Source organism: Syngnathoides biaculeatus, chromosome 9, assembly GCF_019802595.1.
Source record: "Syngnathoides biaculeatus isolate LvHL_M chromosome 9, ASM1980259v1, whole genome shotgun sequence".
Lineage (NCBI taxonomy): Eukaryota > Metazoa > Chordata > Actinopteri > Syngnathiformes > Syngnathidae > Syngnathoides > Syngnathoides biaculeatus.
In genome coordinates, this window is record NC_084648.1 from 24,704,934 (window position 1) to 24,729,143 (window position 24,210).

At 41.1% G+C, this 24,210-nt stretch overlaps 2 protein-coding genes across 8 annotated transcripts in view; both read right to left on the reverse strand.

The window, feature by feature from the left end:
* The window catches only part of wdr17 (WD repeat domain 17), a 128,742-nt gene extending 110,530 nt beyond the window's left edge, over window positions 1-18,212 (reverse strand). Inside the window, exons 1-3 of one of the 6 annotated variants that reach the window (XM_061829772.1) lie at window positions 17,906-18,212; window positions 17,628-17,812; window positions 14,425-14,507 (exon numbers count right to left, since the gene is read on the reverse strand). Coding sequence is in view for 1 of the 6 variants with exons in the window: in XM_061829768.1 (XP_061685752.1) it covers window positions 5,903-5,932 (30 nt within the window). In the remaining 5 variants the exon portion in view is untranslated. The other 5 variants (XM_061829770.1, XM_061829773.1, XM_061829768.1 and 2 more) reach the window with 5 other exon arrangements.
* Window positions 18,213-21,413: 3,201 nt separating this feature from the next.
* hmgb2a (high mobility group box 2a) lies at window positions 21,414-23,855 on the reverse strand. 2 transcript variants are annotated; one of them, XM_061829752.1, is made up of 5 exons: window positions 23,699-23,855; window positions 22,781-22,940; window positions 22,363-22,511; window positions 22,122-22,296; window positions 21,414-22,048 (listed from the first exon to the last, which is right to left on the reverse strand). In XM_061829752.1, exons 2-5 carry the CDS (start codon window positions 22,925-22,927, stop codon window positions 21,890-21,892), a joined length of 630 nt encoding a protein of 209 aa, XP_061685736.1. In that variant the 5' UTR covers window positions 22,928-22,940; window positions 23,699-23,855; the 3' UTR covers window positions 21,414-21,889. The 2 variants fall into 2 exon arrangements, with proteins under 2 accessions (XP_061685736.1, XP_061685735.1); XM_061829751.1 differs by lacking the exon at window positions 23,699-23,855 and adding an exon at window positions 23,142-23,226.
* Window positions 23,856-24,210: the final 355 nt, after the last annotated feature.

The window sequence follows — 24,210 nt, forward strand, 5'->3', positions numbered from 1 at the left end:
CCGAATATTCATCATTAATTACGGCCACAGGTTCAAATCTGTATGGAAGTATTCCTCTGTCTACCTGATCAACTGATACTGCTATTTCTTCATCAGATGAGGATAAATATGAGAAAACAACGCTGGGCATGGTGTGCTAATTGAGCCTTTGTTGCGGCACGGTACACGTCACATACGCCCATTAGATCATGTGACCTGCGAAAATGGCAGCGCCCCTGAAAATTCGTAATTGTCAATAAAATCTTCTCAAAACACTATTAAATGAGACAGGATTTAACATCACATTGCCAAAAAAGGGTACATATTACATGACCTATTGGATACACTTTTCATGCAAAGCACTGGATTTCCCCTTTAAGTAGGCCAAGATGATTACAGAGAGCTACAGCATGTTAAGAGGATTGCACTAATCAGAATAGTGATTGGCTAAGGAAACTGCTTATCTCCTGATTGAATAATGTAAAGTCAACCAGAATATTTCGATTACCCCTTGATAAACCACTGGAAATGATCTCCGATGATTGAAGACATGTTCATAGTGAAATTAATATTGAAAAGCAATGTATCAAGCTGCCAATCACCTAAATAGAAAACAAGGAGTCAAACGTCGTCAGTCAAAATAAAAATAAATTAAAAAGACTCAATGGTGTGAATGAAAGTTCCACTGTCATCTTTGTCCTATTTAGCCCACAAATATATTTTCATTTACAGTTTTCACCACCTCGAAGAGCAGCAGTATGCATACCTATGTTCTTTTGTTAAATATTCATAGAATCAATTTGTCATTCTGTTTCACTTGAAATTGCACATAATTATTTTAAAAAGCAAAATTCCACAAGAAACTGCAACATTTATCCATCTGACCATAATATAAAAGATTGAGCATCAAATAAGAGCCCCGTATGAACGATTTGTGCAACACAATGAAACAATGGAAAAATCTACCGACAGTCAAAACACATCTCTCGGACTGACTAGTGTAGACAATTGCGGTTAATGAGTCTATTATGACTTCCGTGTGGTTCAATTAAATGAGCTCAGGTCTACAAAATGGTGCAATATTACTTGTTACGCTTGACACACGAAGGTCACAATCTCCGCTATTGTGTTTTTATTTGACACGAAAACGCCTTTTTTATTTTTATTTTTTAGGATACTCCCGAGTAAAGGTGGAACAGACGGCTCTGTTGTGCGTCTCTCGTCAATCACTTTATTCGTAAGCGACCGATCAGGACGCACAGACTGGTTGATTTTATCCTTAAATATAACAGAAACGTGTGCTCGTTTGAGTGCATGATAGCAAAACCGACCGATAAATAGCTGGATAATTAATTAGGTTTTCTGAAGTCAGCTACACTTAGATCAAATTGTAAAACTCGCATATAAACAGATCCGCTTTGGAATTACATTTTGTTGGTTGTCACTACTGTGTGTAAATTGTCATGAACGGCTTTCAGCACAGCTACCTGATACGCAAGGAAAGTGCCTTAGATCAGGCGTGCACGTCGCAGATCGCATCGTCTACATCACAGGCCTGCCCATGTCACACTCGTCTTTGGTCGCTTTTGGGTGTGTGTTGGTGTGCCACAGCTACTGCTTATTTCTTCCAGCGCGAGCGGGCTCCTAATTGTTGCTTCTACGAGCGTCTGGTCTGCTTACCAGTAGTTGTAGCCTGGCTTGAGCACAACGGACAGCTCCTTGATACTGAAGCTGTGCTCCCGGACCCGGTCTGGTCAAGACAGGCGCCGACAGCGCCAGTGATTGGGCAGCTAGGACGGTCGATTTCTTCCGTCATTGGTCGTCCTTACTGCCAGTCAATGCACTCTATCACTGCTCCAGTATGATGCGTGAGGACGTGGACATCATTCAGCTGCTATTTCTGTATGGCATCGTATCTATTGGGGGGGCGTACTGTCACGGAACACGAGGCATAAAATACCCTTCTGACCTTGAAGAAAAAATATAACACGCTCTAATACAAACAATACATCCGTCATAAGCCGCACCGGCCAGCTGCAATGAGCCGCGGTGGTTCATCTCCACCGTGGAAGTGGATCGGACGGGGATGCGGTTTGCCCGTGATCACATATCATCTGAATATGGCTCGAAACAATAGTGTAAAATTGCTCCGGTTAACATCACTGTGTTGTGTGGTGTTCTCCTTTTCGAAAAGCGCTTCCGTGTCAGAAGGGGCGCGTTCATCTCCCATAGTAGGGTGCACCGCGTGTATTGATTGGCGAATGTCTGTGTGACGTCACGGACGGAGGATGCAGCCAATATGGGGACCACTTGGATATCGTAGAATGACACTTTTGCAACTTTTCGCATGGATGACACGCTTACCGCTCACATTTATTTTTGTGTATAGACATTGAAGTGAATAATATTATATGTATTTTTCATTACAATATCTATTTTAGAATGTTTATAGGGATGACACTTGGGCTTTAATGGCCAAGTGTGTAAAAACACAAGGAACTTTTCTCCGGCAGTCGGTGCTGCCCTGGTACTACTTACAGAACAAAGAACAAGAAACAACATACGAGCATCGTAGCAGCAAAAACAAAGAACAAGAGACATTTCTGCTTGGAGGAACTATTCCTTATAAGACATACAAGATCTAAAATCTACATAGATAAATGTATATATATATATATATATATACAGTCACTCACATTTGAAAAATGTACAGGTGTGGTCGGTCATGCTCGAAGATATAGTTACAGGTCTGGTCCAGCAGTCGTGCCCGCATATAAAGTTGTGGGTGTGATTAGGGATGGAATCTCAAGACCTTAAAATAACTTACTGAATTAATAAAATTTAACTGTAAATTAAAAATAAAAAACAAATACACAACTAAAATAGAAAACAAAAATTTCAAACTCAGAAATGTTCATTTCCAATTTTAACTGATATTGGTAGAACATGATATAAAATGGTATTTAAAATTTTTCATCAATAAAAATTCTTGATCTGACAAACTTTATCTGAAGAAAAGTTAAATGCACTGGGCTGTCAAGGAATAAACACAAACGGTCTATACCAGCAATGCTTTGAAAATGCTGAAAGTTTAGTTCAACATAATCGGCGTTAGTGGCAACAAGCCGTAACAAACAGTGTAACAAACATTCCTGTCGATAATCGTGATGTATTGTTATAATCTAGCGGAATTTACGGCGGTATCTATTGTCAATCAATCGATGAAAGCTAGCAGTAGATGATCTATATCTTCCTAAAGCATGTAGAGGGGAAAAGTTTTCAACAAGATAACGCATACCACGGGGAAAATGACCGTCCGCATTTAGATATATGGACAGACTAGTCTAACGTTAGAACTTTGATCAAGTCAAAGTAAATTTCATACTTATTATAATTAGATACTGAAACATTACCTGTGTTATATCCCAAAAATGTTTTCAGAGTAACTGAATTTCCTTTGACATAGCTCATGGTGTTGATGACTTTCAACGTAAATGCGCTCGCCGTATCTGAAGAAGCTCTGAACATGCACTTTTGGCATAACTCAGGCTAGCCTTTTTTCATCATGAGCCATTTTTTGTTTTTGTTTTGCCAAAATAAATTTTCACTTGCTGCTTTTCCATAATCATAACCAAAAAATAGCTAATCACATGCCGGTCAAACTGCGGTCCACCAACTTCCATCCAGCCATCCATCACCGCTTATCCTCACGAGGGTCGCAGGAAGTGCTGGAGCCTATCCCAGCTGTCAATAGGCAGGAGGTGGGGTACACCCTGAACTGGTTGCCAGCCAATCGCAGGGCACATTGAGACAAACAGCCGGACTCACAATCACAACTAGGGGCAATTTAGAGTGTCCAATTAATGTTACGTTTTTGGAATGTGGGAGTAAACCAGAGTGTCTGGAGGCACAGGGAGAACATGCATTCGCTTGAACCCGGTACCTCAGAACTGTGAGGCCAACGGTTTACTATATGAGCCACCGTGCCACCTATATTGTATATAGAAAAATAGCAGGTTCACTGATCAAGAATTTAATGACTTAATTGCACGAGGGAAAAAACCTGTTTGAATGCTTGCTAGTTTTTATATGTATTGATCGGTAGTGTCTTCCCAACAGAAATAGCTGGAAGAGCTGGTAGCCAGGATGTGCGTGGTCTGAAAGAATCCTGACCCGCGCTGGTCTGAATTCGAGTGGCGTGCAAGTCATCAAAAGTGTGTAGAGTGGTGCCGATAATCTGTTCATCTGATTTGATTGTCCGTTGCAGTCGGAATTTGTCCTTTTTTCTGGCGAGCCCAAACCAGACTGTGATGGAGGTACACAGTACTGATTGGATGACCGCTTTGTAGGACTGACTCAGCAGCTTGCTGACTGTAATTCCCAAGAATTTGAAGGTGTCGACAGTTGCCACAAGATAACTAACATAACTGTCAATCTCCCTTGGACTGGGGCTCCAAGCGAGATCTCAACTTGTGGTGTATCAATGATCCAAAGAAATGTGAGGAATCACCCCAGAACTACATGGGAGGAGGTGGTCAACAACCAGAAGAGAAGTAAGACCGCTGTTTCCAAGGTTACTGTGGGTAATACAAAAAAAATGTCAAGATTTAAAATCCCACATGGCACAGAAGGCTCCCCTGCATAAATCAGCACACGTCCAGGCCCATCTTAGAAAGTTTGTCCGTGACCATTTGGATGATCCAGAGAAGTCATGGGAGAGAGTTGAGATCAAATGAGACCAAAATATAACATTATGGTCTTAATTTATTAATTTTCATGTTTGGAGGAGGGAGAATGAAGAATACCATCCCAAAAACACCATCCTTATTGTGAAACATGGGAATGGAAGCATAAAGCTTTGGGTGTCTTTTCCTGCTCATGGCACAGGACGACAGCACGGTGTTAAGGATGGGTCATTGATCATTGGGTCATTGATTTTCACAGATGTTTGAATACTTATTTTCAGCAGTAACATAGAAATAAAAGTATTTTTTAAAATCATACATTGTGATTTCTAGATTTTTTTTAATTATGTCTCACATTGGATTTGCACCTGAGATGAAAATTTCAGACCCCTCCATGATTTCTAAGTGGGAGAACTTGCAATATAGCAGGGTGTTCTTATATTCATTTTCTTCACTGTATATTCGACTGAAAATACACTCCCCCGCACAGATGTTCTCTATATCAGACAGGTTTCTGGGCTGTCGCTGAGAAACATGGAGTTTCAGTTGTTCCCCAAAAATTCACAAAATATGGCCATGGTCATCTTCTCCCTAATGCAGTGCAGTCATCCTGTCCCATGTGCAGAAAAACACCCCCAAAGCAATTTGCTAACACCCCCATGCTTCATAGTAGGGATGGTTTTCTTAGGATGGAACTCATCATTCGTCTCCCTCCAAACATGGTTCGTGGAATTGTGACCAAAACCTTCCATTTTGGTTTCATCTGACCACAAAACATTCTCCCATCCATGACTCCTCTGTATCATCCAAATGGTAATTGGCAAACTTAAGACGCTCCTTGACATGTGCTGGTTTAAGCAGGGGAACCTTCCATGCCATGCATGATTTCAAACCATGACGTCTTAGTGTATTATCAACACTCACCTTGGAAATGGTGGTCCCAGCTTTTTTCAGGTCGTTGACCAAGTCCTGCTTTGTAGTCCTGGGCTGATTCCTCACCTTTCTAAGGATCATTGAGACCCCACGAGGGGATATCTTGCATGGGGCTCCACTCCGATTGAGATTGACCGTCATGTTTAGCTTCTTCCATTTTCTAATGATTGCTCCAACGGTAGGCCTTTTTTCACCAAGCTGCTTGGCAACTTCTCTGTAGCCCTTTCCGGCTGTGTGGAGTTGTACAATTTTGTCTCTGGTGTCTTTGGGCAGCTCTTTGGTCTTGACCGTGTTACAAGTCTTACTGATTGTATCGGGTGGACTGGTGTCTTCATGCAGCTAACGACCTCACAGAGGTGCATCTGATTCTGCATAATACATGGAGTGGAGGTGGACCTTTAAAGGCAGACCAACAGGTCTTTGAATGTCAGAATTCTAGCTGATAGACAGGTGTTGAAATACTTATTTGCAGCTGTTTCACACAAATAATTCAGTCATACATTGTGATTTCTGGATTTTTCTTTAGATTATCTCTCTCACAGTGGACATGCACCTACGATGAAAATTTAAGACTCCTCCATGATTTCTAAGTGGGAGAACTTGCAATATAGCAGGGTGTTCAAATAAGTATTTTCTTCACTGTAAAATGTTGACCTGTTTTTAAAGTTCATTTTCTAAAGCAAAATAAATAAAAACTAAAAAGTCACCTGGACTTGTGTGAAAAAGTAATAAAGCAAAGTGGCCTCAGATGTTGAACACACTGACTTTTGCATCCAACTGCACCATCCATGAAACTACAGGGTTTCTACTGTTCTTTCTGTTTGACTGCCCTCCTCGCTTGTCTGTCGATGTGATGTTTGAGAGTGTTCTGTTGGATGGAGAGACTGTTGATGTTAATAAATGCATACAGTCTCAGGGAAAGATTTGAGGGAGGCAACAACTCCCGCACAGGCACATATGACCAACCAACAAGCTAGACAAACCAGAGTTTACAACAGAAAGATGAAGGGTTTTGAGGTTGAAGTGGGTGACAGGATTCTGTTGGCTAACCGAGGTGAAAGAGCGAAAAAGAAACTAGCCGATCGGTGGGGAAATGCAGCGTATGTGGTTGTAAGAACGACAATCTACACACCTACAGCATTCAGCATCCTGTTACAGGCCGGATTAAGACAGTCCACCGGAATCTGATCATGCCTGTCAATTTCTTGCCACAGCCATCATGGGGGGAGGTTGATCAGGAAACAGAGTCTTTCATTCACAGCTGTGGGCTAAGTCAGGATTCTGTGACTTCTTTGAGTCAGACAGAGCAGAGTTATACCCGGACTGCCCACGGGGTATCTGACCTTCCTCAAACTCCAGGCAATGATGAGACTGATCAACCTGTCTCTTTGGATGAGGCTCACAGTGACTTAAATCAGCGGCTTGATGACGTCACTAGAATCTATACATACGGAACAGAGGTTGAGAAAAGTGCTGAGCTACAATTTCAGGGTCAGTTGAGCCACGTTCTGACAGTTGTCAGTTGTCTGACTAATCCTTTGATACCTACAGTGTCAAGTCTGCCGTTACTGGCTGCGCGCTCTCAGTTAGGACATCATGCACAGATTCGGTACCTCTAAGGGAGTCCTCCACCACGACCACTGAACAAACAGGGGTGGTTGTGGGTCCGTTGGGTGGGGAGGTTCGCACCAGAGTAGGTAGATCAGTTAGGCCGGTGAATAGGCTCATTCAGACTATGTCTGCACCAAGGATCTAGATTATTGCTTTAAGAGTAGTTTCTCTCGCTAGATAATTTTTTTTGTGTGTCTGAGTATTCTTGACAATATACAAGACAATTTTTTGATGTACCAAGTTTTTCTCTTTTTGGGTGCACTTTGTTGATACTATGTGTCCCGTGGCCTTTGAATGTGTATTTGAGACATTTTCCCGGGGTTAAACATGTGACAGATCACCTCATGTTCACCTTGATCCTTTGTTGGATATTTTCAATACTGGTTGAGCTGGGTTGTGTAGAAGGGGAATTACATAGTGGCACCTGTGGAGACTGTGTTTGAAGTACTCTTGGGTTTTGGAAGAGTCATCAACCTCATATACAAGAAATCACAGGTCATGTTCATGGTAATGGCGCAAAACAGTTGGCGTGAATGTAATGGCGTGATGTTGTTGTGCTATAATAGGAACAGAATGTGGAAGCGCACTTTTATCTTGAAAGGCAACACTTTCTCTGTCATTCATTCCTTTTTGTTCTTTTCAGCGTAATTGATGGTATAAGGAATTGTGTGTTTAAAAATGTTCATTGTAGGGGGGGAAATGGCGTTGAATTATTTGATGGAAGATCTGTGAAACACAGGAAATAGGCTGCGGGCTTTATTTTGAAGACATACTTATTGTGTGGCGGGGGGAACTACTTCCTCTTGTTAATGAGACTTCTGAGTGTAAGGTACGCATTTTGTTCTCCACATAGTTTCATTGTTTTGTTGTAGAATGTGAATATAAGGTAGTTTAAAAACGTTTACAATGCGGGTGTAGTCACAGAGGCGCAGTGTTGAATACGTTTCATTGATTTTAAAGGAACACTTTGTCCGAACTAATAGGAATGGGGCGCACATTTAAAGTTAGTAGATGAGGGTTTAGTGTTTCTTCTAATGCCAGAGTTGTCCACAGATTTCACCAAGAAACATCTCTAAATTGGAAAAGTATTATCGAAATTCCTTTCTCACTCAGACATTCCAATGAGCCCGACTGGAAAACTGACAGCCAATCAGTGTTTGCTACGCCTGCAGTGTTTCCTGTTCTGACACCCCATTGCTCGTGGATACTGATAAAGAAGTTATTACTATGTTAGTTATCATGATAAAAGTATATCATTACTACTATAGTTGCTGTTAGGATTGTTTTATCATGCGTTTGTTTCTGTTAGTCTTAGTCTGAATTGCTCTCTTGAAGTCTGACCCAGTGACACCTGGGAGGCTATGCCCCCCTGCCGACCTCAAGCTGATGCCCCTGAACACTGGGAAGCGATGTCTCCATCCTGGCCTCAGCATGTTTCCCTTCTGATCTTAAGCAGATACTCCTCAACACCGGGAGGAGATAACGCCCTTCTACCGCAGGAGGATACCCCCAAATGCCATAAACATGTCTTTAAACAATGCCCTGCTTTTTCTCTTGTGGGTTTATCAGGACACTCTTGCGGCCTTGAAGAAACATGTACCTTAGTGTTTGTGCGCTGTTGGTGTAGCCATCTGTGTCAACATTTTCACTGTGTAACCATGTAACCCTTTGACCTGAGAATGCAATAAAAAAGAGCAGACAGGGACTACCACTTTGGCAGTCTGAGGTAGCGCACTCCCACAGTGTGTCCTCCGTCTGTCCCGTGCACAAAAAGACAATCTTGGTTGGTTTGAGTTCAATCTCTACAGTCCTCAGACTTGTCTTAGATGTTTTTCTAGGAACATCTCTGACAGATACGTTTCACCGAACAGAGAACATCCACTATCTGGCATTTTTTGGCAGATTTTTGTGAAAAATAATTACAAACAAACAAAACAAAAATACCATGATGTACAATGTTCAAGCTTATGCGCTTCAGCCAGAATACACACAGTCGTGTTGGAGAGGGGGCGTGGCACTCACGACGAACAATAATCCCATTATATGGACCGCAGAGATTGGTTTGATGCTTTTCTGAGGAGTTGGTTTGGATGTGGAGGTTATACAGCAGGTGTGGCCAGACTATTTTACCCCAAGTTGTTGAAGCAGCCAGCTTCTCGCGATTAACCGGCAGCGGGGATGGCACGAGAGGTGGTCAGGGGGTTTGTATGCGCGCATCGCCGTAAATAGTAACTGTAAAGTGTTGTGTGTTTACACTTATATATCCATCCATCCATTTTTTTAGCCGCACAATGGTTGCAGGAGTGCTGGACCCTATCCCAGCTGCCAACGGGCAGGAGGCAGGTTACACACATGGAGACACGAAGAAAACATCCAAACTCCACACACGGATTGAACAGCTGCGCCACCATGCCGCCTCACAAAGTATGTTGTTGCTTATACAGCACCAGCACAAGAGGCTATAACTAAGCGGCTAATAATCATTAATGATTAGATGCGTGTAAATTTCCCGGCTGATGAACGAGCCTCAAGTGTGACAGCCACCGGTTTATCCTGTCAGGTTGACCCCACGGGAGGTTAAAGAAGGAGAAATTTGGGTGCGTTTTCTCAGTTTTGTTGCACAACACGTTGGCATCTTGGCTTTGCTAGAATGAATGGTCTGTAATGCTAAGCACCAGCGACGTCTGGGGCGGGGTCAAGGATGTTTCTTCCGAGTTTTTCTGTGAAAGCTGGCACATATCCAGATTTTGCTTGGATTTCAAAAATGTTCTTTATTTTCATTTTTTTCAATTAATGTCCAAAATATATGTAATAATATTACTTCACGTTGGAGGGTTTATTGTCCATATGAATTTTAAACAAAGTCCTCCTTTAAGCATAAACTTGCTAGTTGGAGGAGGAGTGGAGAGGTTGCCATGTGTGCTTGGTGAGGACCCTGTGGTTTGTTCAGTGTGAATGAGTCTTAGCAGAAGCTGCATGGTGACGGTGTTCTTGATGTTGCAGAGTTTTGAGAGTAATTGTGAAGAGAAATCTGTGAACATCCGTGAATGTGTCTCCTTTATAATACAGGTATGTGACTTTTTTATATTCTTTTCATCGGTTGCGATGTAAATCACGTTATTTCTTTTTTGATATATTTCCTCTTGTTCGTCAGATTTCTGAGTGTAAGAGTTTTGAGAGTACTTGTGAAGAGAAATCTGTGAGCATCTGTGAATGTGTCTCTTTTATAATACAGAGGATTAAACCAGGTGGAGACCAGCCAAAGTGTGTGTCTTCTCATTCATCATCCAAAAAAAATACACAACGCAGAGTTAGACCCACGACACAGGAAACCAAGTGGAAAGCCAGTTCGGCTACAGGTTTAGGGAAGGGCAGAATTGAAATGATTTTAGCTTGGTATACATCAGAAGAGGAATGGGATATGGGTTATTTTAAAGGAAGAGTTACCCAATAATGTCATAGAGGAGAAAAGAGTATCAAATCGAGTGATGAGGCTGAAACTTGAAATTGAGGATATGTATAATGTGATTAGTGGAATGAAAGAGAAATTCTGGAAGGAGCAAGATGAAGTAGTTCTGGGCATCCCAGACAGAGAGAGTCATAATTGGTGCTGATTATAATGGTCATCATGGGAAGGAAACTTGGGTGACATAGAATTAAATGGCAAGTATTTACTCCAGCCTCTTTCAGTTATTTTTTTCTGGTTGTATCTCCTCTTCACGAGGTAAAATGTATGCTTTATTGGGATAAGGGCCAGTGATTGACTTGGCCAGCTCCCACTTTTCCCCCCAGATGAAGTCCTTTGTTGTGTTAACAGTGTTTGGGTCATTGTCTTGTTGCATGGTGAAGCTTTTTCAGATTACTTTGGATGCATTTTTCTGTAAATAAGCAGACAAAATGGTTTTGTCAACTTCAGAATTTGTTCTCCTGCTACGATCGTGAGTTATAGCACCTATAAAGACTACTGAGATCATTACAGAAGGAGCCGTGCAAGCACAAGCCATGACAGTGTCACCATACTTCACAGGTGAGGTTGTATATTTAGGATCATAAGCAGATCCTATCTTTCTCCACACTTTCGCCTTTCTATCACTTTGGTAGAGGTTCATCTTGATCAAATCAGTACATAAAACTATTTCATAACTTTTGTGGTTCATCTTTGTACATCTTTCCAAAACCATGGCTTTCCAGTTCTTTTTCTGAATGAGTGGTTTGCATCTTGTGGTATGACCTGTGTATTTTTGTCTCTCAAAGTCATCTTCAAACAGTGGATTTTAACACATTTGGCCCTTCCCTGTGGAGGTTGGCAGTGATTTTGCTGACTGTTGTCTTTGGGTGTTTCTTCACAGCTCCCACAATGTTTCTGTCATCAACTGCTTTTGATACCTTTGACCGACCTGTTCAATGTCTGTTGCTCAAGACACCAGTCGTTTCTTTCTATTTCAGGACATTCCAAATGATTGTATTGACGGTGCCCAATTTCCGATTTCTTGGATTTATCCTCGTCTGATGAAGAAATAGCACTATCTGTTGATCGGGAAGACGAAGGAATACTTCCATACACAGCCATGAGCGGCTCCGCCGCTCGGTTGATCGGGAGGACGGAGGAATACTTCCATACACAGTCGTGAGCAACTCCGCCCCTCGGTTGATCAGGAGGACGGAGGAATACTTCCATACACAGCCGTGAGCGGCACAGTTGTGAGCGGCTCGACCGCTCGGTTGATCGGGAAGATGGAGCAATACTTCCATACACAGCCGTGAGCGGTGCCACTTCCCGATCAACCGATACTGCTATTTGAATATATATGAACTTTTTGGAAGGTGTGTTGCCTGTTACATCTGGCTTAATAATAGCACAGCATTTGATAAAGAAAAAAAAAAGAGAGAGAGCTTGCGCAGAAAAGCTTTGTGGAGGCACTGTGAAGATCTGGGGCTGCTTTTCTCCCTCAGCACCAGGACAACTTTCAGTGATTAATGGAACAATGAATTCTGCTGTGTACCTGAAAATCCTGAAGAACATCCAGCCATTCGTTTGTGCCCTCAAACTCAAGCGCTCTTGGACCATGCAGCAGGAAAATGATATGAAACACACCAACAAGTCCACATCTGAATGGCTAAAAAAACAAAAAACAATTGTTTTGGAGTGACCAAGTTAACGTCCCGATTTAAATCAAATTGAGATGCTGTGGTGTGACCTTAAATGGCAGTTCATTCTAGAAAACCCTTTAATATGACAGTGTTGAGGCGGTATGGTGGTCTCAGCTCAAAAGCATTGACCTCACACTTCTGAGGTGCCGGGTTCGATCCCAGCCCCGCCTGTATGGAGTTTGCATGTTCTCCCCGTGCCTGTGTGGGTTTCCTTTGGCCACTCCACTTTCCTCCCACATCCCAAATACATGCAACATTAATTGGACACTCTAAATTGCCCCCAGGTGTGATTGTGAGTGCGGCTGTTTGTCTCGATGTGCCCTCCAATTGGCTGGCAACCAGTTCAGGGTTTACCCTGCCTCCTGCCCGTTGACAGCTGGAAGAGGCTCCAGCACTCCCCGCGACCCTTGTGAGGATAAGCGGCTCAGAAAATAGATGGATGGATGAGTGTTGAAATATTTCTGCAAAAGATAAAATTCCTCCAGAGCGATGTCAGACTCATCAACTATTATCGCAGACACTTTATTTGTTGTTGCTGCCAAGTGAGGCACAACTCACACAACTTCCTTATGGGCAGGACACAGGAGATGAGACTGGGGGACAACACCTCATCTACGCGCACTATCACCACCAGGGCAACCCAAGGTTGTCTCATCCCCCTTTGCTCTTGTTGCTCTACACAAACAACTGCACCTTAAAGCACCCGGCTCTCAAAATCCTGGAGTATGCAGATGACACCACAGTCAAATACGTCAACGAGTCTTTATATCAACAGGAAGTGGCAAGATTGGAGATTTGGTGTGGCCAACACAAACAGGCGTTGAACACTAAGACTGTAGAGATGACCGTGGACTTCAGGAGACATCCTTCTCCACAGCTGGCCCTCACTCTGTCCGACTGTCTTGTGTCAACTGCCGAGACCTTCAAGTTCTTGGGAATTACAGTCTCACAGTACCTGAAGTGGGAGATGAACATCAACTACATCCTCAACAAAGCCAAGCAAAGTATTAGGTTTATCACCTAACTTGCTGGAATAGTTGCAGAAAAAACAGTCGAGAAGTTGTCTTTCTTCTGATCAGGAGGACGTGAGAGACTGGGCAGTTACAGTCTCCAAACGTGTTCTGAACCAGCCTCTCACGTACTCTTTTTTTAATTAGAAAACACACAAAGTCAAAAGGAGGGGTGAGCAGATGAAATGAACAAAGGTACAGTTTTGGTGATGATGTGGCACATTCTTTGGTTATGATGGAGTTGTCCTTGGCTACTTGTAGGAAGATACTGTTGCATCTGTGTGTAGGAGCTCGTCCAGTGAACAAGACTCTTCAAAGCAAGGATGATACTTTGGTTTTGTTGCAAGTCCATAATAAATATATTAACGATAACTCTAACATTTACCCCCTGTATATTATGTAATTGCACAAATTCTTATATCATCTTGCAACTTCTCCTAACAAATACATTTTTATGAAAATGAATACACGCACACAGAGAATAGAAAATCATCATTGTCATCACGGTCATTCTTCACCATTAAAGGATACATCTTCGCCACCTGTTCGTTTGTGGGTGACATAACAGTGTTAATAAGTTTCACAATGCACGCAGACAAGGAATCCAACAACATCCACACAAGGTCAAAATTGCTGGAAAAAATAGCAATTGATACCAAATTTGAGGACAACAGGGCTGTGCATCTTTCAAAGGCATTCATCCAGGTCTCTCACACGGAGGTGTCAATACCAGAACGAGCCGTTGAGGGTTCAAAGCTCCTCGGTGGCATGATGCCATAGGTGTTTGTTGGCCTTCACTCTGCAACATTGTTCTCCGAATATAGCAGAGATTTGTCCTCTCTCAGCCAACCTGTCAACAGCGACTCCGCTTTGAAATGCCATAAATGAACAGATAATTGTTCACGCACAGTTACAAACCCTCTCTGTGTCCAGTTGCCCAATTCTTGTACGTTGTGCTGAATGGAGTTGATTCTGTCGATGTTTTTGTCGGTTGTACGCCAACAACCTGAGGACTCAAATCCTGCTGCCAAATTGATCAGCCAATTTATACTCACTTAGAACATCAGTGGCGTCAATGTATGTTAAAACACTTGTTGTCCCCATACCGCTTCTCTTCCGACCAAGGGTAAAACTGCATCTACAGTAGATTAAACAGACATAGGATGAACAGATAAATGGCAATAATCAAATTATTGGAGCACAGTAACTTGTTTCATTTATTTTTTTTTCAATTTATACCTCCGCCTCACCATCAGATGTCTGTATGTGGCAATTACTAAAATGAACTATCAATCACAAAAATGGTTTTACACATCAATGCTGATACATTTCTTAATTTGTTTGCAGTTCCAATAAATTTGAAATTTGATCATTAGAAAACAATGTTTTTTGGTTTTCAAAAGAAGTTAGTGTATACACAGAACCCCCCCCCCCTTTCTTTTTTTCTTCATTATCAGGTAACCTTCCTCTCATAAATTCAATTTTCTTAGCCATTTACTCTCATAAGGGACAACAGTTGCACTCACAATCACACCTAGGGAAACTCCAGTGTCCAATCAATGCTGCATGCTCCTGGGACGCGGGAGGGAACCTGAGCGCTTGAAGGAAACCCACACAGGCACTGGGGAAACATGCAATTCCACACAGGAGGAGCTGGGACCAAACCCCAGTTCTCAGAACTGCGAGGCCAAAGCCCCACAGCTGCATCACTGTGACGCCTTTTTTCTACCATGAGAACCCAATTATTATTTTGAAATGCCTGTTGCAATTTGAAACGAATTTTATACATCTAATTTAGTGTTTATTTTAATTAACTGAAATTCCGTTTGTTTGTTTTTTTCTATGCAGTGATCGAATTTGTTTTCTAGGACCTTGGGTGGTTCCCACCGGTACCACTCAAGCAGAAAAAATTAAAATCCAACACCCAACAAAAAATGTAACTGTTTAGTTGCCATTATGATAGCAGACTCAATCCCCTAAATGCCTTAGTCAGGGTGTTTTCCTCACCGGAGTTGAGACGGAAGGGTTCTAAATACCACGACCGCCTTTGTAACCGGACTACAGAGACTTTGGCAGTGGGAATGAGAACAGCTATCTTACAAATGGTCAACAAACAATTTAGTCTTTGGGAACAATGTTTTCAAAAACCTTCTTAGAATGAGACAAATTAACTCAAGTATTCCTTACTGCTATTTTTAAAGCTCTTGGCATGTTTGGTTGGAAAGAGTTCCATCCATTTTGAAAAGGCATCTATAATGACCAAACCCTTTTTTCCCCTTCACTTTTAATTCAATGGACTCATTGATAGTTTTTAAACAGATATTGTGGTGTAAGGAACCGCCCTCTACATTGGCTCAAATCACCTTGTTGGTTATGTCTTGCACATGTCAAACATGTCCTACATTTTTTTTTTAATAAAAATTGAATCCATAAATTGTGTAAGGAGACAATCAACATCTTTAAGATCAAACGGCTTGTATATTGGACCTGCTGGAGCTTCTATCACAGGCACCGTTGTAAAGCAAAGCAAAGTAAATTTATTTGTATAGCTTATTTCATACACAAGGTAACGCAATGTGTTTTACATGATTAAAGGCATTTGAAAACAAAGAGATAAAACATTTGAAATGGGATGAAAACAATGAAAATGACAAAAACAATTAAAAAAAAGACAATTAAAACTGCATACAGTGCAAGTAATATGATCAAAAAGTGGATATATTCTAAAAAGCCTGAGAAAAAAGAAGAGTTTTCAACCTTGTAGCGTTTTGTTTGCTTGTTATATAATATAATAATATAATATCCATAAATTTTCTTTACTGCTTATCCTCACAAGGGTTGTGGGGAGTGCTTGGTGCCAATCCCAGCTGTCAACGGGCATGAGGCGGGGTACACCCTGAACTGGTTGCCAGCCAATTGCAGGGCACATAGAGACAGACAACAGTCACACTCACAATCACACCTACGGGCAACCTTGACTGTCCAACTAACGTTGCGTGTTTTTGGGATGTGGGAGAACATACAAACTCCACACAGGCAGGTCTGGGATTGAACCCGGGACCTCCGATCTGTGAGGCCAAAGCTTTCCCAGCTGCGCCACCATGCTGCCATGATATAATAATAATAATAATAATAATAATAATAATAATAATAATAATAATAATAATAATAATAATAATAATAACAATAATAATAATAATAATAATAATAATAATAATAATAATAATATAGTCATCATGTTATTTCCAATGCGAGAGGACGCTTCACATCAAATCAACAAGACCGTTTTCACCAACCCCCCTTCAGCGCCTCTTGCTTCCCCTGTGTGTCCGTGCGTGTGTGTGTAGTGTACTTACATGTGATTCAGGGCGCGTGCGTGTGTGCGTATTCGACGTGCATCATTTCCCATTTTTGTGGTCCTTCACTCGCGTCCACATATCAAATACAACTTTTCTCAGCTCCATCTTCTTTTCATCATGGGCTCCTTGATGCCCTCAACGTCACATGCCACCTGATCCCGTTCCAACGTCCGTCACCATCACCATCATTAAATGCGCAGTGCGCCTTTCTCTGTTCACCTCTTTAAGATCCATGAGCCCTTATCTAATATGTCGCTTACATCTTTCATAGTCATTTACATTTATATTTATCTTATATTTATATATATTATATTTACATAGTCTCTGTTATTGTCCCTTAACTTCATCGTCAGTTTGTCTGAATCGCGAATTTTACCCAAATTGTGCTTTTGCCATTATTTTAATGCACGCTTCCATTCTTTATCTTGCTTCTTTTTGTCAACATTAAGCATCATTTGCTGCTCAATTCCAATGTATATTTAATTTTTTGTTGGATTATATTCAGCACATTCATGATCAAATTCAATATCCATGATTATTTATTTAATTTAGTGGTCACATTTCTTCGACTAAACCCAGCCGAATTCCTATCGCGCAACAACTTAGCCTATACTAGTCGGTTTTTTCGTACGCCACATTGTGATGTCCCAGGCTCAAACCGACGGCAAACCCTTTGTTTTTAAGGGATCCCATCCCCCTTAGGTGTAACAGGTGAACCTCAAAGTGCAATTGTACGTTGACAATATACGTCAGCTATGACAGGATATACAACTTCTCTTATTCTCTTTATCTCTTATTCTCAATAACTCATATGAGGCATGAACAATCTGATACCAATGACTTCTCAAATTTAGGCAGTTCAATCTGCAGAATTCGACAGTAAACAGGCTCCTGCTTACCTTTTGGTTTTGGCCGCGACCTGGAGAAGTCAGAAGCACAGACGACCACCCTCGACTTGTCCGTATAACACTCCTGTGTTTCTCATATGTCTCTCTTTATCTCATCTGTCGACGGCCAATGCTCGTCTACCTCCCTCGACTTACGGTCAGGGTCACCAAATTGTAGGGATTTGCGAGTAAGGACCCTACACGTGTTCACGAATCGAGGAAGATATGACCAATGATTAGAAAAAGTTAACAGCAAATGGATTTATTACAAAGGAATGCGCAGTACAGACGTCCGGATCTTATCTAGGTATCTGCCGCACACGAGACATGTGTCTTCTGGCAGGATAGCCAAAGAAGAAGACAAAATCTGCCCAGTAACACAAGGTTTTTATATGTATGGGTCCATAGTGTCCATGGTAGAAGTGGCTGCCCCAACCACCCCCGCAGTCTGGTTTTGGGATGGGATGGTAACTTTCCGTTCCTTATCCGGTGCTGTTCATCTCCTCGGCAACGCCTGGGATAGGAGGATGACACCAGCCGGTTTTCTGCGTACAAAAATCAAGGACAACCACCGGCTCCACAACACATCCTTGTCTGATTAGCAAATGGGCAACACTTTATCTTTGATTAAATGTATAAGGTCATATTTAAGCAAATAATGAAAGTGCAATAAAAGTAAAATAGTCTTCACTCCTGTGCCAAATGTTTTAACAATGCTATAAATGTATCACTTTGCAAGTTTCCTTGTGGGGTGATGCAAGCAAAACACCATCTTCATGAAGTAGAATTTGATTGCCACTTGATAGTTAAAATGTGGACATACTAGCTGTCATAACTTGTGAATAAGTTGTTGGCCCTTCACAGTATACTTGAGGGAACCTGGTAAATGTGTATTTTTGCCTTCAAATGCAAATGCAACTTAATAGATTACAATAAAAACCTTTGTATCTCGTCTTAATTAATTCAGCAATGTGTAAGTTTGTCTGGGACACAAGGTGCTCGCTGTGTTAACAGCAGCATTTACTGCTTGGAGTTCTTGAACCATTCTCCAACCTCCTGATGGGGGTGCCTTTTTTTTTTCTCGAAAAATACATGTATTCCAGGGAGAGTCTGGGCATTCAATTATTACCCCTGCAATAACTAATGACACAATAACTGGCTTTATGCAGTCCAATCCATCTGGTTTTAATGGATATTGTTTCATAAATAGCCTATATTCTGTTTAAAGTCTAATTTGTACAGGTTGCGCTCCCCAAATGAGTCCCACATCACATAGTCCTATTGACCATATGCATTCTGAGACTTCTTTTAAAAATGTTTTTCCTCTTCCTCTGTTAAGAGGTAAGAGTTAATACCGCATCACTTTTGATGAAGGTGACGGCCTGCACTAACCTGTACTTTTCAAATTTTCCTCATCTAGTTTCAAATTAGTTGCTGTTTGGTCTCTTTTGACGAAACTTCAAAACCACTCTGAGTGTGTGTCATATCGTTTAAACAGTGACACATGTGGCAACATTAAGCGTCTGTCTTCCAAGGCCTGTGGGAGTCTGAACCTTGTGGCTGCCGTCCCCAGATTATCTGTGTGCAGATAATAAATTGTTATTTATTTATTTATTTATTCTATTTTTTTTTTTTTCTGGAGTGTGTTTGTTGAGTTTGTTTTCGTAATGAAAATCTGGGCCTGGAGTTTTTTTTTTTGTAACACATTGTTACATTAAGAAAGTCTTCATTTATCTTATCCTGTTGTTCTGTTGGGAAATGTTCTGCTTGTTGTAGCAGTGTCTTTCCCATAAAAGTTGTAGTTTGTTTCTTTTTATCTTTCAGAATGTTCTCCACATGGAGATATTCCTCCTATGTGTCAGTAATCAGGTCAATGTAATGTTTGTAAACCCAGCTGTAATTTGTGTCTTTTAAACCTGCATGGAGAGCATGTGAACTGCTGTTGAAATGGCCTATCAATCTTGAATAGATATCATTCTCACTCCATATTCCTCAAAAGGCTCATCTTTTGTTTTTCTCCTCCTATTTTAGTGTCATTTGCTCTATGTGTAAAATGCTGGTTTGCTCTCTGAATTTTCAAAATTTCCATCTTCTACAAATTGATTCATGTCGGCTTTGTGTGAAGTGTTATCTTCCACAGCCTTTTTTTAACATCACCCATAGTCCATATCCTCTACACTAAATAGTCAGGTCGGCGCCATTTTGTGTGTCGGGGTGGATAATTTGGATCCTTGGTTACAAGTCACTTAGGTTGGTCATTCGTGCAGCAGTGTGTGCGGGAGATAGTAGTCCTCCCAGTCTTTATGACTATTTCAAGTCATTCTGAGTGGTGGTTAAGTCAGGGTTGAGGGGTGTGGTTGGTTTTTTCTATTACCTTGTTCTATCAGTGAACCTACAATTTCCTTCCTTGTGCCATTGTTGGGACACACAGTCACATCCTGCTGGTCCAATCAGTATTAGTAATATATATATAGTAGACTCGCACGATTCGTCACTTTAAACTGCACCCTTTGCAGTTGTCATTGCACTGGTCCATAACATGAACCGTAAACAGGTAAGGGCAAACTGCATAATGGTAATTTTTTTGTGCCTTATTAAATCTGGAATGAGAAAAGTAGAGGGGGAAGAGTGAGGCTACAGGGAGAAGAGATAGCGAGGGTGGACGACTTCAAATACTTGGGGTCAACAATAGAGAGCAATGGAGAGTGTGGTCAGGAAGTGAAGAAACGGGTCCAAGCAGGTTGGAACAGCTGGTGAAAGGTGTCTGGTGTGTTATGTGACAGAAGAGTGTCTGCTAGGATGAAGGGCAAAGTTTACAAAACAGTGGTGATGATGTACGGATTAGAGACGGTGGCACTGAAGAAACAACAGGAAGCTGAACTGGAGGTGGCAGAAATGAAGATGTTGAGGTTCTCGCTCGGAGTGACCAGGTTGGATAGGATTAGAAATGAGCTCATTAGAGGGACAGCCAAAGCTGGATGTTTTGGAGACAAGATTCGAGAGAGCAGACTTCGATGGTTTGGACATGTTCAGAGGCGAGAGAGTGAGTATATTGGTAGAAGGATGCTGAGGATGGAGCTCCCAGGCAAAAGAGCGAGAGGAAGACCAAAGAGAAGGTTTATGGATGTGGTGAGGGAAGACATGAGGGCAGTTGGGGTTAGAGAGGAAGATGCAGGAGATAGGCTAAGATGGTAAAAGATGACACGCTGTGGCGACCCCTAACGGGACAAGCCGAAAGGAAAAGATTAAATTGAATTGCCATTTGAAAACTTCATTTTGTATTTCCGTGGGTTGTCTCAGTGATATTAAAATTGGTTTGATTATTTGAAACCTGTGTGGTACTTTAGCTTTTGTTTTCCCCTCATTTCAGTGAGTTTAGTGACTCCTGGTGACCTGAAGCAGTTGGCCACAAGCTAAAAGAAAAAAAATATTATCTGAAACAATTTGCTTGAAGTCATGCTGCCACACATACACTAAAAAGGTGTAGAAATTGTCACATTTGTAATATTTTTTGCCCTGTATACTGAAATTGCATTATCATTTACAGCACTTCAAAAAGTAGCATACCGCAGTCCCATAGTGGCATGACTCAGATTCATTGGACAGTAGTCGAAAACATTCTCCTTGAACATTTTTGTACAAATCTCTAATAGTTCAACAAAATAGTAATTGCTGCTGCATGGCTTAAGACAAACTGCTAATTTAAAATCTGGCTAGCATGAGTATTCTAAGGAAGTTTTATTAGGATCTTAGAAATCACTTGTGCTACTTCAGGAAGTAAATAATAGATCCAATAACTAACCAATATACAAAATTTTATTACAAAAAAAAAAAAAAATCTGCTCTACATTGAAGGTCTTAATATTAAAACAGCTGGATTTTTTAAGTCAAACTAGAAGTCTGATTAAAATGACAGTGAACAAACAGCACCACAAAAACCTAACCAGTGCTTGAGAAGCAGAACATTTCTTTAAAACCTTGCTGTCCAGCGACCATTGCACAGGTTAAGTCCTTTGTAATATTAACCTGGTACAACCAAACAAAAGTTGACCATTTTGATAAAGCAACAAGGATCTAAAGAAATTATGGGGTCTAATTGAAAAAAAAAAAAAAAAAAAATAAAAATCACAAAATCCCTGAATTTGACAAGGAATACAGAACCGACAACCCAAAGAGGCTGATCAACAGGGACAGCAGGCTATAAGTCTTGAACATCCACGCAACAAAAGAATTTAGCTTAATGCATTGCAAACAATACATGCATAACCATTTGCTTAATCATCATCGTCGTCATCATCATCTTCTTCTTCATCATCATCATCATCATCATCATCCTCTTCAACAGGTTGGGCTTTCTTGGGCCTACCTGGGCCACTCTTTTTGCCTGCATCAGTTTTCCCTGAGCCACCTGTTGCTCTGTAAGCAGCAACATCCTAGGAATCATATGTGTAGGAGTTACATTGGTCACACATGGTTAAATATAATTTGTGGGAGAAAAATCATTACAGTCTCATATTTCTCCTTCAGTTTGGCAGCCTTAGCCTCATATGGCGCCTTGTCTTTAGGACCCTGCGTAGACCACAACTCTCCAAGCTTCTTGGCAATGTCACCAATTGAGATACCAGGGTTCTCTTCCTTGATCCTGGGTCGGTGCTCCGAACAGAAGACGAAAAATGCAGACCTAAAGAGAAGAGGGATATAAACAAACATGCATACAAGTTGTTTTGATTTTTTTTGTTAAACTTACGGGGGCCTCTTGGGGGCATTAGGGTCCTTCTTCTTCTTTCCTTTCTTAGCACCTTTTGGAGGAACATAAGTTTTCATCTCTCTGTCATACCGCACCTTGTCATTCTTTGCCATCTCCTCAAACTTTTGCTTTTCCTTGCCAGACATAGTCTACAAAAAGGTACAACACAGTGATCACATTATTAAACTATCACACTTAATATAAGCTAGAACAACATTACAAAAAAAGAGTATGTGTACATTTGGCATCAAAAGACAAATTGTTTGACACTGAGAAACAAACTACAAAATGACTACCAATGTTTAGTTAAAAAAAATAAAGATTCCATGAGAAATTGGGCGCTCCACTGCAATTAATTAATTTGAAAAAAAAAACACAACTTGTTTGCTTGATATGAAACTAAACTGTTGTAAAGTACCTTCCATCTTTCAGAGCACTTCTTGGAAAACTCTGCGAATCCCACACTGGCTCCGGGGTGCTTCTTTTTGTGCTCCTCACGGCAAGTTGCCACAAAAAATGCATAAGAGGAGGTTTTGCCTCTAGGCTTGTTTGGGTCCTTTGTCATGGCCGCTTTATATCTAGAGACAACGGGTAAAAGTCAAACAGTAAGAACAAATATTCAAGTATTATCAACAAGGAAATAGGGCGTTAAGAGACCATTTACGAAGTGCAAAAAAATTAAATTACTATGTGAAGACTAGAGCTAAAAACGCAATTGGGTATTAAAATTTGTCATTGTGTCGAACAAGCCTTCCATAAAACAAATGGGTTACACAGACTCTGAAAGACGGTTCATGGCCTTAATCGGCTTTCTGCCTCGAAGGGACAAAAAGACGACTCCATTTTGTATCTTCCCGCCTAAACTAAACCTCGCGAAAACTTCACCAGGTGGGTGAGTGACACCCCATATGCCACGACACGACGTGTTTAGCTTCACTCAGTGTTGTATTTCACAAAGGCAAAGAGCCCAAAAGAAAGAGAAGTTCTTCTAGGGAGTTACTATCTAAAGTTGAACGGCGGCCATCGAGCAAAGCTGTTGACCAAATGGCGTTGAAGCAGCAGTTGTTTACAAAGACCTCAGCGGCCTGCGTAGTTTATAACCCACTAACAAACATCTTTGTATTCCATTATGGATATACACCAGTATAATCCCGTACCACATACGTCATAGTCACAACGGACAATATAACATTTAAATGAAAAAGTATTCGTTGTTATAAGATAGTCCTAAGACAAAAATGTGGATGTTATTTACAACTAAAGACCGTCAAGAAAGGCCGTACGTCTATTAACACGACATAATGAACATAAAATACAGAAACCCATGAGGACTAACCTACTACCAGTTCAGACAATCCGCAGCAGACTGAAGACCTTACAAAGCGTAGCAGTTTTGTTCACAGTCTGCGTCGCCACACTAACTTGCTTTGAAGTACTTGGAGAACTCCGCCCAACAAATAGCGGATTGGTCAAAGCCTATCATCTCAATTTGAACCCACAGGACGGGTGAAAACGTAATTTTTGATTGGTCACAATACCAGGAACAACAAATCATTTGGATGTGTACCTTTTTTCTGAATATTGATTGGTTAGTCGCGGCTTTTAAACATATGGCGCGAAGGTTTCTTTCTTTGTTCCAAGTTAAAATAGGGGCTTCCTTATCCTTGGGCTTTGTGGAGCGTTTGTTTCTTAAATATGACTAAATAATTGTGCTGCAACGGCTTCATTGTGAGTCACTCAATTCTCACTGAGTCGTACGTATGTAAATAACACCGAAATACTCTCCAATCCAATTCATGTAGCTCGTTAGCCACCCAAATGGATCGTTTTTAAAATATGGCACTTTTC

What these genes read in the sequence shown, in the direction of transcription:
- hmgb2a (XM_061829751.1), bottom strand. An exon ending in AGTGCTCTGAAAGATGGAAG is followed by an intron (nt 22,512 to 22,780) that starts GTACTTTACAAC and finishes ACCTTTTTGTAG; the next exon opens with ACTATGTCTGGCAAGGAAAA. An exon ending in AATGCCCCCAAGAGGCCCCC is followed by an intron (nt 22,297 to 22,362) that starts GTAAGTTTAACA and finishes TCTTCTCTTTAG; the next exon opens with GTCTGCATTTTTCGTCTTCT.